The sequence below is a fragment of the Eretmochelys imbricata genome, chromosome 3 (genome assembly GCF_965152235.1).
Source record: "Eretmochelys imbricata isolate rEreImb1 chromosome 3, rEreImb1.hap1, whole genome shotgun sequence".
NCBI classification, from domain to species: Eukaryota; Metazoa; Chordata; order Testudines; family Cheloniidae; genus Eretmochelys; species Eretmochelys imbricata.
In genome coordinates this window covers 154,122,064-154,139,843 of record NC_135574.1, presented here as the reverse complement: position 1 = coordinate 154,139,843, position 17,780 = coordinate 154,122,064, and the positions used below count along the sequence as shown (strand labels likewise).

Genomic DNA, 17,780 nt, shown 5'->3' with positions numbered 1-17,780 from the left:
CCCCATTAAACCTTACTGCTTTGGACTTTTAAAAGCTAGACTGGACAAAATACCAGAAAATGAACCAAAGGAAACTATCCTGCACTGGCCCCTGGGAAACGGAATGGATAACCTAATAGGTCTTTCTGTCTCTAACTCTTATGTAATTCTCTCCAGTGGGATTGGAGGGGGGCGGGGGGAGTTGCTGTCTGTCATGTGCATGCCACGTGTTAATGACTTTTCTTCCCCTCTCTCTCTCTCTGTCTCTCTCTCTTTTTTTTTTAATTCCCAAGGGTTACCTCCTCTGGTTTCCACTTCTTTGTATTGTTTCTGGTGCACCAGTTTCTATAGCAACTTCTCCTAGCAGTGATGAAACACTGGTGCACTATAAAGCTGAACCTTGCCTATTTGAGCCATTTGAAGTATGCACTGTAAGTACAGCAGTGGTTTCTGTCAGTGTAGAAAAATCTGTGCTCAAACTTAGCATAGATTTGGGACTATGATGTCCCACTGCTGGAGAAAAGACGCATTTATCCTTCTTATGGCACTAATGCTGTTAGAGGAGAGAGAAAGCCTTTGCAATTTGTTGAGTAGTTGCTAAATAGTGTTTCACTAGAATACGGAGGCAATTAAAGTGTGTTTCTCCTCTGACAAGTGTCTGTGTAAAAATGGCAGTCAATTAATAATGGTTCCTTATTAATTTTATTCAGTTTACAAGTAATGATTTTTTTTCTGCTCGTATTTCAAACTCAGCCTGGGAGCTGAAAATCAAAATGATTTGTTTTCTGCTCATGTTTCACCTCCAGAAATAAAGTTCCTAAAATCTTGATGACACCTCTGCAACCTCACCCTCTTCCAATTTCACTCCCATGCAATCTCACTGTTTTCAAATTATACTCTAAATTACTCCTGCACAATCCAATTGTCTTCCAATTCCACTCCAGTTACTTCATAGAATCATAGAATAGAGTATCAGAGTTGGAAGGGACCTCAGGAGGACATCTAGTCCAACCCTGCTCAAACCAGGACCAATCTCCAATTTTTGCTCCAGATCCCTAAATGGCCCCCTCAAGGATTGAACTCACAACCCTGGGTTTAGCAGGCACACCCTAGTGCTGGCAGATTACATCCTAAATTGCATCTGTGCCACCTCACTTCCTTTAGTTGTGGCACATGTGTAACAGGTGAGAATTTGGCTCTGCAATTGGAATTTACTTCACAATTCTGTTGCTGATGCAAGAAGTATATTGGCTTTATAGTGATAACATGGTAAAGAGCTAAAAGCTTACTGTCTTAGAAAGTGAATAGATATAACTCTGAATACACACAGGAAGCAAGGATGGAGAGGAAAACTAGTCTTGCTGTTTAGGCACTGAACTAGGACTCTGGAAATCAGTATTTAATTCCCAGTCCTGCCACACATTTCCTATGTGACCTAAGGGAAACCACTTAATTGAACTGGCCTCGTTAGCTCTGACCCCCACACTTGGTACGGCAACTCCCATCTTTTCATGTGCTGTATATTTATACCCGCTTACTGTATTTTCCACTCTATGCATCTGATGAAGTGGATTATATCCCACGAAAGCTTATGCCCAAATAAATTTGTTAGTCTCTAAACAACGACTCATTGTTTTTACTTAATCTCTCTGTCTCTGAGTTCCACACCTGTAAAGTAGGTATAATACATCTTCCCTACCTCACAGGTGATCTTTGAGGATAAGTTCATTAACGTTTGTGAGAACTGTTCATTTATGGTAGTAGTGGTCTAGACAGACTGTTGAGTAGTGACATTTCTACATAGTCACTTTTCAGAGTAAAAGAAGCTACTGTGAAAGTTGATGACTTTTCTAGACACTTGTTAAAGAGCTTGTAGTTCCCATTTCAAAGCAGATGAAGCAATACTAAATAATGAGCTTTAAAATATCCAGAGCAACATAATAAAAAAATGAAAAACTTCAAAAAATGCAAACCATACATATGTTTCCTTGAAACGACAGACACTGCCAATGGAAACTGACATTTTACCAAAAAATGCTTGCTTCTGCTACTACTACCACTGCCATAAAACCAAAGAATTTTAAAATCTAATTTACTTTTCACTATGTATGGTTTCCATTCATATTAAGTTTTATAATTTGTCCGATCTCAACCCGCTGTTATCAACAAAATCTACTTTAAAATATTGACATATTTTTATATCAGTCTAATATGAACACAGGCAAACAGAATAAAAGGAGACAAACCACCTCTGCCTTCAACTTTACTAGCCTCAAACACAAAGCACTAAGGCCTGCAAAATGTCATTCAGCTCATAGAATATTAACATCCAGCAAGGAACCATAGGAACGTGATGTTGAAATATTCTCAATAGATAATGATGAGGTTATATAATTATTTATGATACAATACAAATTTGAAACTACAACTGGTTGACAATGCCCCTTTAAAGACCTGGCAATGATGGAAACTCGGTAGCAAAAGGGCAATTCATTCCCCACAATACTGCAATTGAGTTCTGGGATTAGCCTCGGACTGTACCCAGTTAAGTGAGGAACAGAGTAGCTTATCTGTGACTAAAACCACTTTCCCACCAAGGTGCCTGATCCTCAGCGGTGGGGAGTACTTGCAATTCCCACTGAACTCAACAGGTGACATTCACCCCATGCTCAAGACCTACGTAGCATGTAAATTCCACTTAAACCTTATTGTGAGGACTTATGTGGGACTTAGATGTGGGACTAATCTTTGTGCAGATGCTCTCTACACAAGGGTGAATTTTAGGATCAGACGCCAAAGAATAAACATTACTGGGAGCAAATGGCAGGTAGCCAGAGGAGGAATTGGGTTTGCCAGCTTACCCTTCTTTGCTGACTCCACTGTCAAGGAATCACTCCCAAGAACTGGTCCTAGTGGCCTCCTGGAACCATTGCTAGCCTAAGCTTTCCAGGAATAGTCCTTGAAAAGCTCCACCTTTTCCTGACTAGCTGTCACTAAGAGCAGAAAGCTATCCTGTCATAACCGTAACAGACTTCTGACTTCACTGTATCTCAGTATTGAGCTTCTTACTTTTAAACCATTGTTTTTGTTATTATGCTTAACCTACCTTCTGCTGCCGAATCTTCCCTTCTCTTAACCAACGTGCATCACACCCTTCTCCTCTGTCTTGCTACCTACATTATTGTGCACTTGCTTTCTTTGTCTCGTCCCTTTCCCTTTCATTTCCAAAAATTCGCCTTCCACAACCTTTCACCTCTCTTCTTGAAGCCACACCGTCACGAACAATAAAATAAAAAGAACCATACAATAATCAGGAGAGATTTTAGTTTATAAAACAAAAATTTCAAATATTTAATTAAAAACACAGAACCATCAAGATGTGTGCCAACTATCTCAAATAAATAGAGACTCTTACTGCTGTAACCCATGTCCTCCATTTGCAAGATGACCTGGACCATGGGACTGCCTGTTTTCCCAGACATTTAGCTGAAGGTGCTTTTCTCACACAACATCCTGTGGAGGAGGTGGAGCCAATCAAGTTCAAAACCCCAAGGAGAGCAGGAACCATAAGATGATCTGCTTGGAATTTTAGTCATTAGTCACGATTTCTGGCAGATATTTTGATTGAATCGGAGGAACAATTCTTGAAGACTATTTTCTTTTCAGCACCCAATGGTATGGGAACAAGTCCCACATGGGAGGAAAAACTGACAAGGCCTCCAAACTATCAAACTCATTAACATTATTATTTTTATTATTATTTGAATTGTGGTAGCACCTAGGAGCCCCAGTCATGGACCAGGACCCTACAGTGCTAGCCACTCTTTACTCCTAATATTTAACTCCACACAAGAGAAAGGTATTGGCTTCATGACCAAATCTGCTAAGAGACAGAGAATAACTGTGAGAGGGTGCACTGTCTTTTATGTTCTTGGTTCCAAATCAATGTCTCCTCTCGCCTATCCCCTAGAGACTTTACTGCTTTACACTGTTCTATGATTTGTGTGGCAGGGCAGTAACTCCTGGACTAGGAATCTGCAGAAGCAACTTCTCAAAGGACAACTGTAATACATGTCAAGGTAAAGCAACAGTTCTTCTTTAAGTAAGCCAGCTAGACTCAAATATGACCAGACACTAAACAGTACAATAGGTTGCCCTTTTTGGTCTGAATGGTTGGCCAATATTTGAGGCCTTGCAGGATGTTTCCATTAGGAGGAGAAATTGATGGTAGAGTCAGGTATTTATTTCTTGCAATCCTGTTTATTTACAAAACATGGACACAAACACCTGTTTCTCTGAACACAGTATGAACAAACAGAGCAGGCAGTGTCCTTGCTGGCTATTAGCCTCCTTTCCAGACAAAGCTCTGCCCAATATAATCTCTCTCTCTCTCAGCTTCCTCTCAGGGTCATGCTATCAGTGTTTCTCTGGCTTTGTCCTTACTTTTCTGGCTGCTTTCTTCTTCTAACACGTACAGCTAAAATCAAATTAACACCCCCAACCCCTGCTTTGGCAATCAGTTCCCAGTGAAACCAACTCATTCTTACGAAGTTGATTTTTTGCTCAAGCCTTTCATTTGGTCAGTGCTTGGGGTGGTGACTTCTAGTGCTCCAGCTATCTTACTACATAAAGGAGCTTAATTGCTTTTTCCATTTTGCCCAAGTCAAGTGTGCCCATCAGCTTCAAAAAGGTACGTGACTGCCCACAGAGTACACACTTGCTGGAAGCTACCAATATACTTGAAGGAAGCTACCATGCTCGTTGATATAAGATGATATATGGAGCAAAGAAGCAAGATCTTTCCATTTAAACCTATATCCTTACGAATCCTCCATTATAAGACGCAAACAACCACTAATTCATCACTGATACTTTTTAGCTACTATTTCCAATCCTTCTATCTTCTACCAATCTCATTTGTGTTGAGATGCTAAACGTACATCTACAGTAAAGATCAAGTTTCAAAATAATTATGTAACACATTCTCTCTCTTGTGTCTATATCCAGAGGTCTATTCAACCTTGGACACACACCCATGAAATCTGTATTAACATTAATGTGAGGCATGTGTACATAGCCAAGGAAAGAAAGACCTTGTAAGTCTCTGAAAATGAATCATCTTATCTACAAAACTAAAGAAAAAACATCAGTGTTATAAAACAGTAGCAAAGGGAATAGAGTTACTCTTCAACTACACCACTATTAACATTAAACTTGGTTAATGACTTCCTCTCCCAAGTGAATGAACATGAACTTCTCTGAATGTTCATTTCTTCTCTTATAATATGTTTTTGAAAACACTTGATTAACTTTTAGAACTAAACTACTAAAACAACAGTTCCTGTGACCTCACTTTGACCTGACTTTGATAGACTCACATAATGATTAGATTAAAATAGTTGCTGAAGTCTGCAATTAGATAGCTCTCCTATATTGCAAGACAAGCTGTACAGACTTCCTTTACTGTGCCCTTTATTTCATAAGTACTGCACAATACTGTACTTTTGATCACGTGAGACTGTTCTGGAGTGGAGGCGGGGGTTCCAGTAGACATAAATCCTGAGTTGAGTCAACAGAAAAAAGACTTTAATAAAATATTAGAATAGTGTATGTAAAGTACAGTATTCTGTACCACTGTATTATTATTTTAAAATCCAATTTACCTTTTACAGTTTCAGTCCTTTACTTTTTCACTTAACTCAGGCTACTTACTCTATGAACCCTGGGTACACAATCATTTGTGCAACCCACACTAATGCCTGTACCACCAAAACTTCACTGCTAATTTTAGTGAGCTAGCTAGATGAAAGCCCGCGTGGGTATGTCTACATAAGCTGCAAATCTATTTTAAAAAGAATCTTATTCCTTTTACTTGGTTTGCCACGATGCCTTCTGCACATTTGCACAGTTCCTCATTTTTCTCACTTATACTTTATTTATTCTCTGAAGATTTTTTCCATATAGCAAATACATAAAGTACAACATTTTTTCAACTTAAATCTATCTGTGCTAGACATTTTAACAACAGGCTGATAAATATTCAACCATAATATACACAGTCATTTCAGTGGTTAAGAGATGAAAGTCTGCATTACTTTATTCAGGAAATGAAATGTAGGTTTCATTGCAATATCCTTTAGTACATGTAACTTATTTAAGTTATGCAGTGGGTTATTCAACAAGCAAGTGATGCAATGACTTGCACAGATAAGTTACTGCACAATTTACAAGGCCTTGGAGCTAATTCATAGTGACAAGCTGTTCCGTTATAATCATACCTCTCAAGGGCTCGACAGTCATAAGTAGAGAGCTCTGAATATTACTTAACAATTAAAAACTGCTCTACCATTTAGCAGAAGTTTGAATTTTGACTCTTATGAAACCTAGCTACTTCCATGTTTATTAGGGCTAATACCACGCTTTCTTCTCTCAAGACAAAAATCTGCTCCACGGGAAACTTTAATTTAATACAACTTAAAACCAAACTAAAGACAATAGGGATGAAGAAGTCTGGGGAGGGTTGGGGAAAAAGATGGGGAGAATGATGCAGAAAGTGAAGGAACGTTTACTAGGACACCCCTGGCCGGTGAGAGCATGGAGTGGGAAATGAATGTATAAAGAAAGGTTGACTTGTCCAACTAGACCTTCTTTATTGGCTTATGCTGTAAGTCCTACAGCTATAGTGGGAATTACATCCAGTTTCAAATTTTCTGGAGTTCATAAACAATAGGATCAGATGTTTTCTTTAGAGTCGAAAATGATTATAGTCTCTTGCATTCAGCAAGTTTCTATTTAGACACCACCATCAGTGTTCCCATAGGAGGAATTGTCCCAAATTCAAGAAAAAAGAAAGAATACGATCAAGAATATTCCAGCACTAAAGGGCTAACATAATACAATACTTGCAGGAGCAGTGTGGCATTTATCATTGTTCCACACTAAATGGCACCACAAAGAAGAGAAGAGAAGAGTACTAGTCAAAAATAAATAAATAAAGGGTAAGATGATTGACAGTCTGAGGACAGAGCACAGATACTCCTTCCCAAACCAAATACTCTCTATATTTCTGTGTTTCTAAGATTCATGCATTTAAAGGCCAGAAGGAACTACTGGTATCATCTAGTCTGATCTCCTGCACAATGTAGGCCAAAGAACCTTACCTAGTAATTTTTTCATAAAGCTCAGCTTTCGTTTGAGCTATAGCATATCTTTCAGAAATATATCCAGTCTTGATTTAAAGACTTCCAGTGATGGAGAATCCACCACATCCATAGGTAAGTTGTTCCAATGGTTAATTACTGTAACTGTGAAAATCATGCACCTTCTTTCTAGTCTGACTTTGTCTAAACTTTAGTTCCCAGCCCCTAAGGAACTGGTTATATTTCTGTCTGCTAGACTAAAGAGCCACCAACTATCAGAAATCTCTTTCTCATGTATATACTTGTAGGTCATGATCAAGTCACCTCATTCTCACAACATGTTCTAGTGCTGTCTTGATTTACAAACTTAGTTTAAAGTGTTGGCATCAAGGATGCCCAAAACATAGCTGGAGTGTCAACTGTGGCCCACTGAGTCCTAAAATCTTGCTTGTGGCTGTCCTCTCTCTAACTACAGGAGGTCAACAAAGGTGATCAGGTGCAGGTTTTTCTAGAGGGTGAATTGAAAAAAGCAACAACTTCTATTCATTTACCTTGGAAAATACAAGTACAAGAAACATTATGGATGTGTATATTATTTTGATCTAAAAACGCCCACAAATTTATTGGTTCGTGGCAGGTGATGAATGAATTTGGGTACCCCGGGGTTATGCACACTAATGGCCTGGGTGCCAACATGTGCTGCTAGAACCTTGGGGCAAGTTACTGGAGCACTTTCCCCAGGGCTGGCTCCAGGCACCAGCGTTCCAAGCAGGTGATTGGGATGGCAGTCAGAAAGGGGCGACAGAGTTTCCGCGGCAGCAGCTTCTCCATTCCGCCAGCAACGGCGGCAATTCAGCGGCAGCTTCTCTCTCCCTTGCCGTCCACGGTGGCAATTTGGCGGCAACAGGTTTTTTCACTGCTTGGGGCAGCAAAAATGGTAGAGCCAGCCCTGACTTTCCCAGAATACATTTGGTGTTTTTATAAATTAGAAAATCAGATCTATCTGCATAAATCATCCCTCATTCTCAAATCGCAGTCAAGATTTTGTGTTTTCAAAAGTGTGATGGCCACATCAAAAATACATAGTCATTAAATAAAAATAGTCAAAGCTGTTTGCCTTTTTTCCTTTTACAGGAAACAATTTAACAGCTACTCACTGTGAACAAGGAAGCAAAAATCTTTCCACATCAGCAACAGTGTGAGCTTTGTGAAGCCCTCTGCATCATATTCCACCACACCACTATAAAAACAGAAATATAAAACAAGAACACAGTTTTACACAATATTCCTTACAATAATAAACAATAAGCAAATGGATATTGAGTTAAAGCGAAGGAAAATACTCAAGATTTTACTTTATTTACTATCTGCTATTATGTTCTATCCAAATGCAGGCTGCATGTGGCTCCTCTCAAATGGAATAATTTTCTAACTTCCATCACAATAATGGAGCTTCCATCTGAGGAATGGCTATAGTCATTGTAAACAAGATACTTTTGAAAATGCAGTGAGCTCTGCTTATGGCACTTGCAATGATAATTCAGTAATAACTGAACATATCTACCCAAAACTGCATGTATGTTACTCAGATAGAGATCATTAATACACTATGACATTGAAGTTAGATGTAAAAAGCAGAGACCTTACTGAAAATCTAGGGACCCATGTCATAACATTGACTTCCAATAGTCTAGGTCAGGGGTGGGCAAACAACGGCCCAGGGGCCACATCCCGCCCTCCAAACATTTTAATCTAGCCCTCGAGCTCCTGCTGGGCAGCGGGGTCTGGGGCTTGCCCCACTCTGGCACTCTAGGAGGGGAGCAGGGTCAGGGGCTTGCCCTGCTCCGCGTGGCTCCTGGAAGCAGCGGCATGTCCCCCCTCTGGCTCCTACGTGTAGGAACAGCCAGGGGGATCCACACACTTCCCTAACCCCAAGCACCACCCCTGCAGCTCCCGTTGGCTGGGAACTACAGGGGCAGCGCTTGCAGACAGGGCAGCACGCAGAGCTGTCTGGCCTCGCCTCCACATAGGAGCTGGAGCAGGGGGGACATGCTGCTGCTTCTGGGAGCTGCTTGAGGTAAACGCTGCCTGGAGTCTCCACCCCTGCCCCCCGTCCACGCCCCAACCTCCTGCCCCAGCGCTAATCCCCCTCCTGCCCTCTGAACCCCTCGATCCCAGCCCGGAGCACCCTCCTGCACCCACAACCTCACCCCAGAACCCGCACCCTAGCTGGAGCCCTCACCTCCTCCTGCATCCCAACCCCCAATTTCATGAGCATTCATGGCCAACCATACAATTTCCATACCAACATGTGGCCCTCGGGCCAAAAAGTTTGCCCACCCCTGGTCTTAGGTGGAGTCTAAATCTGACAATTTATACATCGAAAATATACAAATATACATTCAAAATCCACAAATCATATTTTAAATTTGAAGAAGAGCTTTCACATGGACATATTTTTTAGTCACATAGAGAAAAAAAATCCATATGACAGCTGAATTAATATCTTCATCCTCGATTCCTGATTATCTTATATTGTTAAACACTCAGGCGTGTCAAATTACGGTGGTGCTGTTGTTGTTATTGTTATTTTTGCTGCTGTTGTTTTTTTAATTTAGTTTTTGTATATTGTAAAATTTATCACATTGTCTTAAATAATACACAAGGACCTAAATTCTGATTCAGTTGCTTATGCAATTCCCCTTCCCCCCCCGAAATGGATTAAATACCCAAACCAGTGTATGACAGCATCAGAACATGTAAACTGGAATGTTTCAGGATACTAATTTGTTATGTACCATGTGCGTTTCATGCTTTTCATCATCAACTGAGAGGTAAACAACTTTATCTTATCGACCCTGGGATCAGATGGGATCTACGTTCATGTTTAAACCACAGCAGGATGCTAGCACAGTTTACTTGGTCATTATGGAGATGGATTCTTTTTCCCTTAAGAACTGTGTTATAAATCCACTGCACAGATGGAGGGTTTTCTGTAGCACGGATTGGATTGAATGATTCTCAGAAAAGAAATCATGTTTTTAGTCAGACCAGTTCTCCAAGGTCTGTACTAACTTCTGATTTGCACCATGGGGTAATTTAAGTCATTGATATCAATCTATAAAGACTTATATGGTTTGGATCCATAGAGACTGCCTCTCTCCTTAGGTGTCATTGTGCCACCTCAGACCATCTGGGGTGCTCCTCCTTACAGTCTCTCTATAACCATCCATCCATTCATTTTTTGATTTGCCTATTGTCATAGTATCTCTGTAGTCACTCTATACAGAAATAAGGAAACTTCAGTTTCTTCCCAAAGGGATGAAATCTACTATCTCCTCCTCATTTTAGCTTACTTCCTGAGTTGAATCAATGTGGTGGCTGGCTTCCAGAAGTAATAATGCTGGATTGCTTGTTAGCATCACTACCAGGAGAAGGCCCATGTGCATCATTTTCTGAAGATGCTAGATGTGGACTTATCCAGTGGAAGTTAATTATATAGCCAAGGGTCATGTAATAAGCATGCTCTCCTGCCCTACAGCAAGTTTTACCTCTAGCTTCAAGTCATCCTGTTGATTGTAGCTGCTATAGTAGGATTATATATAATGTGTCAGCAGAACCTTATAATGAGAGGTAGAATGTCATTGCCTCAGCTAACAAACAAGACATCTAACTGAGAATCAGAAAGGTAAAATAATTTTGCTTTTGCTGCTGTTACAGGAGAAGATGCATTAAAAGAAGACTTACGTTCCAAAGTGACTCAGGAAAGCTGCAATATACTCCCTTCTCTTGTGGTATCCCTGAATAACATACTGTACCTGGGGGGGGAAAAAAGCCAACCTAAAGCTATGAAGACATTTTACAGAAAGAAAAGGCTCCCAACTTTTCATATTTTTCTAGTTTTATGGGAGAAATCTATTTACAGAATATTAATAACATTGCATCCTACTTTTAGATGGCATGTTTCATCCTAAAGGATCCTAAAATGCCTTTCAAACAAACTGTACACAGGGCTGTCTTCATTCACCTGTAGGTGAAGCAGCACCCAGTAGCACTACTGTGCAATAAGAAGTGAAGAAGAATATCATATCCAGTTGAAGCAATAGAAAGAACCTTAGATGAGCAATATGTAATTGGCTGAGCTAGCATTTGGCCAGGATGCTAGAGAAACATCCTGTTAAGAAAATTGCTTAGGACCATAATTGTGTGTGTCATCTGAAAAACAGCATCTCTAGCAGCAGAGTACTTCCTTACAGTAAGCTGTATTATTGGCTTCAGGCTGACCCAGATAGAAGAGAGCCACTTACTGAATTGTCAGCACCAAATTCTGAAGTATCCTGAGTTTCCCTTGAAAGTCTTTCATCCCAGCACTGATCCAGACCACTACACTTAGGTTGGAAGATCTGAGCCCATTGAATAGTCCTTGCTTTACATGAATAGCTCTGTTGACTTGAATGGATTACTTGCAAGATAAGCAAGGTTTGACTCATGATGAAACCAACACCAAAGATGCTAGGCTGAAGGAGTATCTAGTTCCCAACTCATTATGTTATATCTATAGGATGCTTCCATTCATAGTCACTTATACAAATCCTACTTTGCTTTTCATAATGGAAACTAACTCTTTTAGAGCCTCTTAATGCAGAGAGAAAGAAGAGTGGGGAAAATATATCGTTTATTTGTGTTGGCTATGGTAACATTGGATTTCCTTGGTTGGCAAATGCTTGTGTTAAGTTATTTGAAATAACCTTGATACAATCAGTGCTCAGAGCTATGTTATACTCTCTCAAAGTAAAATAATTCTATTTATGAAATAGGACTTATTTCAGTTTATAAAAAAGTGCTCAGTTTGAAGGCTTTGTGTGGGATCTGAAGCATTATTTTGGAAAAAGGAAAACAGATGATAAGTTTGCTTAAGTAACTTTGTTTAAAAAAAGGATAAAAACAGTCCTGTGTACTTGTAGGTTTCAAAAACGGAAAGTAGTTTTAACAGAAAACCACAACAAAACAGCTCTAAAGATAGATTTCTGTATAATTATGGAAATGCATTTTGAAGGAACCTTTTCTAAAAGACATCATTTAATTTCCTCATTTAAACAAGAAAAACAAAAAATATGAAATAAAAAAGACAAATAGGGAATCTACAGTTACCAGATTGCTGAATATCTGGCCCTAAGTTACTGTTCTAAGTTAAAAACTACATTTAAATCATCTGAGAAAATTTTCAAAATACTGTACCTAATGAATAAATCTTCTCTTTGGCTGAGACTCTAAGCCAAACGGAATACAACTTTCCATTAATGGAAAAGGTAAGTGGCTATTACTTTACTATATCAACATTCATCAGAGAAGATGAATCAGTCCATCTGGATGAATCAGCTGAGATAATATCACTGTAACAGGACCTTTTGTCAAGTGCTCACAATCGACAGTAATCTAGGGATAGTTAGATGTCTTTCCACTGAAAGATAAATTCAATGGCTATACATTGCTATTTATCTAGCAAGAGAACAATAATATGTTGGGGTGACATTTTTATCCTAATGTACCTTAAAAGAATAAGAAAACCCCTTTAAAACCCAAGAAATGCTGTATACCTACAACTCCCACTGACTTTACTGGGACATGAAAATGTTCAGTCTCTCACAAGATCAGGTATAAGATGGTGTTACTTGAATAGTTTAACTTGCTTGAGTTTGCTTTACTTAAATCATCTGGTCGAATAAGTAGAATCCTTTGTTTCCACAGTGGTTTCATAAAAGTGCTTGCAAGGTACACAAGAAGGAAAGGAGAAATTACGTTCTCTGTATTAACTTACCTTGTTAGTTAGCAGCTGGCACACTTGTGGTACATAGTCAATGAGACAGCCTCCACCTGGAAAAGCTGGGATGTGAAGGGCAGAGGAGCCTCCAAGAGCACTAAAATTAAAATAATTTTATTTCACAATATATCAGATGCTGCTCCTATGGGACACGTTAGTGATTCTTACCTTTCCCAATGTAAAAAGCCCAGCATCACACTAAGAAAAGGTTTCAAACTGATTTTTATTAGCCCTGGACTATGTAATAAATATTAGAGATACAAACCGTAATTTTACTGTATACTGCTGACACCTTACTGACAGCAGACGTCTTTAACCAAGAGTATCAAACCCCTCCAACTGGAAGAGTTACGTGCTCGTACTAGGAGTGGCAGACATACCAAGCATCCTCTCGAAGAATAGTTTTAATTTTGTTTATTTAATTATTTGTATTATTTTTATCACCATTGCATCTAGGTTCATAGCAGCTTAAATGCAACCAGACATTGCATCAAACTGTACACAACAGACAGTATAAACAGCCTTCCATGTAACACCCAAGCATCCATAAATAACCCACTTATCTCCACCGTAGTTCAAAAAGAGTAGTTTCTCAACACCTTCGAGAGCCACTAAATAACATATCTATTATCCCTACCAAATCCTGTAAGTGTGAGATCAACACTTCATGGTCAAGCATATCAAAGGCATATCCAATAAAATCAACATGAACGTTTGACTGGAGCTGGCGGCACTGTTTTAAAATTACATTATGTGCCCTCCCCTTTTCTTGACTAGCTCTATACCTGAACTTTGTCCATCACTAGAAAAAGATCATCTGAATAAAGGAACTAATTCTGTCCCTGTACCACACCTAGACCAGAAACCAGAATGTGAGAAACTTAGGACAGTGAGAGGAACCCAAAGCTGCACTGGAACAACCTTTTCAATAGTCTTTCCCATAAAAGGAAGATTTGAGGGAGGACTGTAATTGTCAAGGCCAGGAACTTCATCTGATGGCTTCCTCTGCAAGCAAGGCCCTAACTACTTTTTCTTAAATGTTGATTGTACACCCAGATAAAGGCAATACCAGTTTTTTCAACAACAGACCTAAATCCTTCCTATTGTCTTTTACCAATCATAAGGGGCCTGAACCTATCTTACAGGTCATGGCTTGTATCTCTCTTTGAACATACAGTACTTCTCTATAAATGAAACTAAGTTATACTCCAAAAGTTAAGATGTTACTTTGTCTCACACTGTTTATGTATTTCTCCCACAAAAACATTAAGATCCAACAGATCTTCTCTGCAAAGCAAGGTCCTTATCCTACAAAGGGATCCTCGGGCATGAATTCTTATGCCTTGACCAACTTTTTCTTTGTCTAGGTAGAAGGTTCTGTACTGGCAAAACCCTTTGAAGGATAGAAGCCTAATCGAAAATTTATCATTATGAGGTACACTGAAATCTGTTACTGAAACAGTCTGGAGTCAGCAGATTGTTCACCACATGAAATAGTTCTGTAGGTCTGGACTTTGCATATGCAAGATTGAAGAAGAAAAAGAAAACATTTCTATGTATATCACAGCCACAGAGGAACAAAACTCATTATGCTGTCATTAGTCAAATATGAAGCCATTTTTTGTCAACAACTTTAGTTTCCTTCTTGGTTGCTTTGTTTGTTGCAGGTCATCTATTTTCCAAGGTCATGTGTTGAGGAGTATGGGAATGCTATCTGGCCACTTATGGATGATCATAACGTATTAGCCGGCCATCAAAAGCGCGGTCCGATAGCCAAACACTAATTTCCCCTCAGAAAATTCTGAAATTATATTCAGATTGGAGGAATGAAGCAGGGTCCTCATCCTGACAAGTTAAGAGTGGGCTCTGATCCTACTCTGAAGATGATAATGATCGGGCCATGTCAAGTTTGCAATCACCACTCCCTATATTATACAAATATATCCCCTGAACACTTATACCTTTAAACAAAGGAAGCGCTACTGCCCATCCCACAGTCTCCCTTGCTTCAGTTGCACTCAAATCTAAGGCTCCTCTCAGCAGTAAGATTCCACTGAAGATGCTCAAAATAGTACAAAGAAAATCAGAGATTTCTCTTTTGGTTCCAACAGACATACGAGAATCTCTAACAGTTTTCAAATGCTGCTTCTTTTCTAATATTGCCCTAGTGCAATCCATTTTCCAGACTCTGAATGATTATTTAAAATTTGTGACCAATGGCTTGTCTACACTAGAGAGTTTTGCCACTTTAACTGTAACAATTATAGATAAAGTGGCAATACAATTCTCTACTATGAAAGCAGTTATACCAGTATAAAAATGCCTATACCAGTATAGCTTACTCTGGTTCAGGTACTGAAATAACCAATAAGCAATGCCATTCTAAGGCCATGTCTACACTTGCCATTTAAAGTGGAAAAAGTCCCTTTTTTTTGCGCAAAAACCATGGGAGTGTCTACACTTGCCAATGACTTTTTGCAGTGAAACTCAGAAGTTACACCACAAAAAGAAAACCACCTCCACAAGAGGCATGCAGCTCTTACCGGTGACGCTTTTGCAGCCATGTGCAAGTGAAGACACGTTCTTCCTGTGTAAACAGCTTTTAGCCTCCAGAGGATATCCCACAATGCCTAGGTGACCACTCTGGCCAGCAGCTTTGCTGTTCTGTTGTGAGGTAAAAAAAAAGACATTCACACCTCCCCCTGTAAAGCCCAGGGAACTTTGAAACTCCCCTTCCTGTTTTCTTGGCTCACTTATCTGGCCAGGTGACAATGGCTATCCACGATACCCTGCTTGGAGCAATGCTGAGCTACTGGAGCTTATCAGTGTTTGGGGAGAGGAGACTGTGCAGGGACCCAGGATGCGCTGCGATCACATGACCCATCGTCAAACTGGAGAGAGCTGCACTGTGGGACAGCTGCCCTCGAGCACTGCTCTCATCCGCGATGGAAGTGCTGCTAATGTAAACAGTCTCTGGTGCCTGAGGAATTAAGTGAGTACACAAACCAGTGCTTTACTTTCACCGGTTTCCTATCACCGGTGAAACTTACACCGCAAAAACTCTGCAAGTGTAGACATATCCTTTAAGACACCTTTATACTGATATAACTGCACTGACATTAGGCTAATATCAGTATAGATATACTGGTAAAATATCACACCTCAAACTGAAGTAGTTATAGCGGTATAACTTTTCTAGTGTGGAGCAGGCCTAAAAATGTCTAGGAAAACCAAAAGGAGTACTTGTGGCACCTTAGAGACTAACCAATTTATTTGAACATAAGCTTTCGTGAGCAACAGCTCACTTCATTGGATGCATACTGTGGAAAGTGTAGAAGATCTTTTTATACACACAAAGCATGAAAAAATACCTCCCCCCACCCCACTCTCCTGCTGGTAATAGCTTATCTAAAGTGATCACTCTCCTTACAATATGTATGATAGTCAAGTTGGGCCATTTCCAGCACAAATCCAGGGTTTAAACAAGAATGTCGGGGGGGGGGGGGGAGGGTTAGGAAAAAACAAGGGGAAATACGTTACCTTGCATAATGACTTAGCCACTGCCAGTCTCTATTCAAGCCTAAGTTAATTGTATCCAATTTGCAAATGAATTCCAATTCAACAGTTTCTCGCTGGAGTCTGGTTTTGAAGTTTTTTTGTTGTAATATCGCAACTTTCATGTCTGTAATCAGGTGACCAGAGAGATTGAAGTGTTCTCCGACTGGTTTATGAATGTTATAATTCTTGACATCTGATTTGTGTCCATTTATTCTTTTACGTAGAGACTGTCCAGTTTGACCAATGTACATGGCAGAGGGGCATTGCTGGCACATGATGGCATATATCACATTGGTGGACTCTCACAAATCTTGGGAGACAGGCCAGTCCTTGCCTACAGACAGCCCCCCAATCTGAAGCAAATACTCACCAGCAACCACATACCACACAACAGAACCACTAACCCAGGAACCTTGCAACAAAGCCCGTTGCCAACTGTGCCCACATCTATTCAGGGGACACCATCACAAGGCCTAATAACATCAGCCACACTATCAGAGGCTCGTTCACCTGCACATCCACCAATGGAAGGTCATGCCTGATTCACCAAGGGAAGGTCATGCCTGACTAATCTAATCGCCTTTTATGATGAGATTACTGGTTCTGTGGATGAAGGGAAAGCAGTGGATGTATTGTTTCTTGACTTTAGCAAAGCTTTTGACACGGTCTCCCACAGTATTCTTGTCAGCAAGTTAAGGAAGTATGGGCTGGATGAATGCACTATAAGGTGGGTAGAAAGCTGGCTAGATTGTCGGGCTCAACGGGTAGTGATCAATGGCTCCATGTCTAGTTGGCAGCCGGTATCAAGTGGAGTGCCCCAAGGGTCAGTTCTGGGGCCGGTTTTGTTCAATATCTTCATAAATGATCTGGAGGATGGTGTGGATTGCGCTCTCAGCAAATTTGCGGATGATACTAAACTGGGAGGAGTGGCAGATACGCTGGAGGGGAGGGATAGGATACAGAAGGACCTAGACAAATTGGAGGATTGGGCCAAAAGAAATCTGATGAGGTTCAATAAGGATAAGTGCAGGGTCCTGCACTTAGGATGGAAGAATCCAATGCACCGCTACAGACTAGGGACCGAATGGCTAGGCAGCAGTTCTGCGGAAAAGGACCTAGGGGTGACAGTGGACGAGAAGCTGGATATGAGTCAACAGTGTGCCCTTGTTGCCAAGGCGGCCAATGGCATTTTGGGATGTATAAGTAGGGGCATAGCGAGCAGATCGAGGGACGTGATCGTTCCCCTCTATTCGACATTGGTGAGGCCTCATCTGGAGTACTGT

The 17,780-nt window shown here is 40.3% G+C and overlaps 1 protein-coding gene across 2 annotated transcripts in view; it reads right to left on the bottom strand.

Moving 5' to 3' along the window:
• Positions 1 to 17,780, bottom strand: part of BABAM2 (BRISC and BRCA1 A complex member 2) — a 308,321-nt gene that overhangs the window by 44,969 nt on the left and 245,572 nt on the right. For both annotated transcript variants that reach the window (XM_077813632.1, XM_077813631.1), the window contains exons 8-10: positions 12,937 to 13,036; positions 10,866 to 10,936; positions 8,276 to 8,358 (exon numbers count right to left, since the gene is read on the bottom strand). In XM_077813632.1, coding sequence (XP_077669758.1) covers positions 8,276 to 8,358; positions 10,866 to 10,936; positions 12,937 to 13,036 — 254 coding nt within the window. The remainder of the gene's footprint in view (positions 1 to 8,275; positions 8,359 to 10,865; positions 10,937 to 12,936; positions 13,037 to 17,780) is intronic.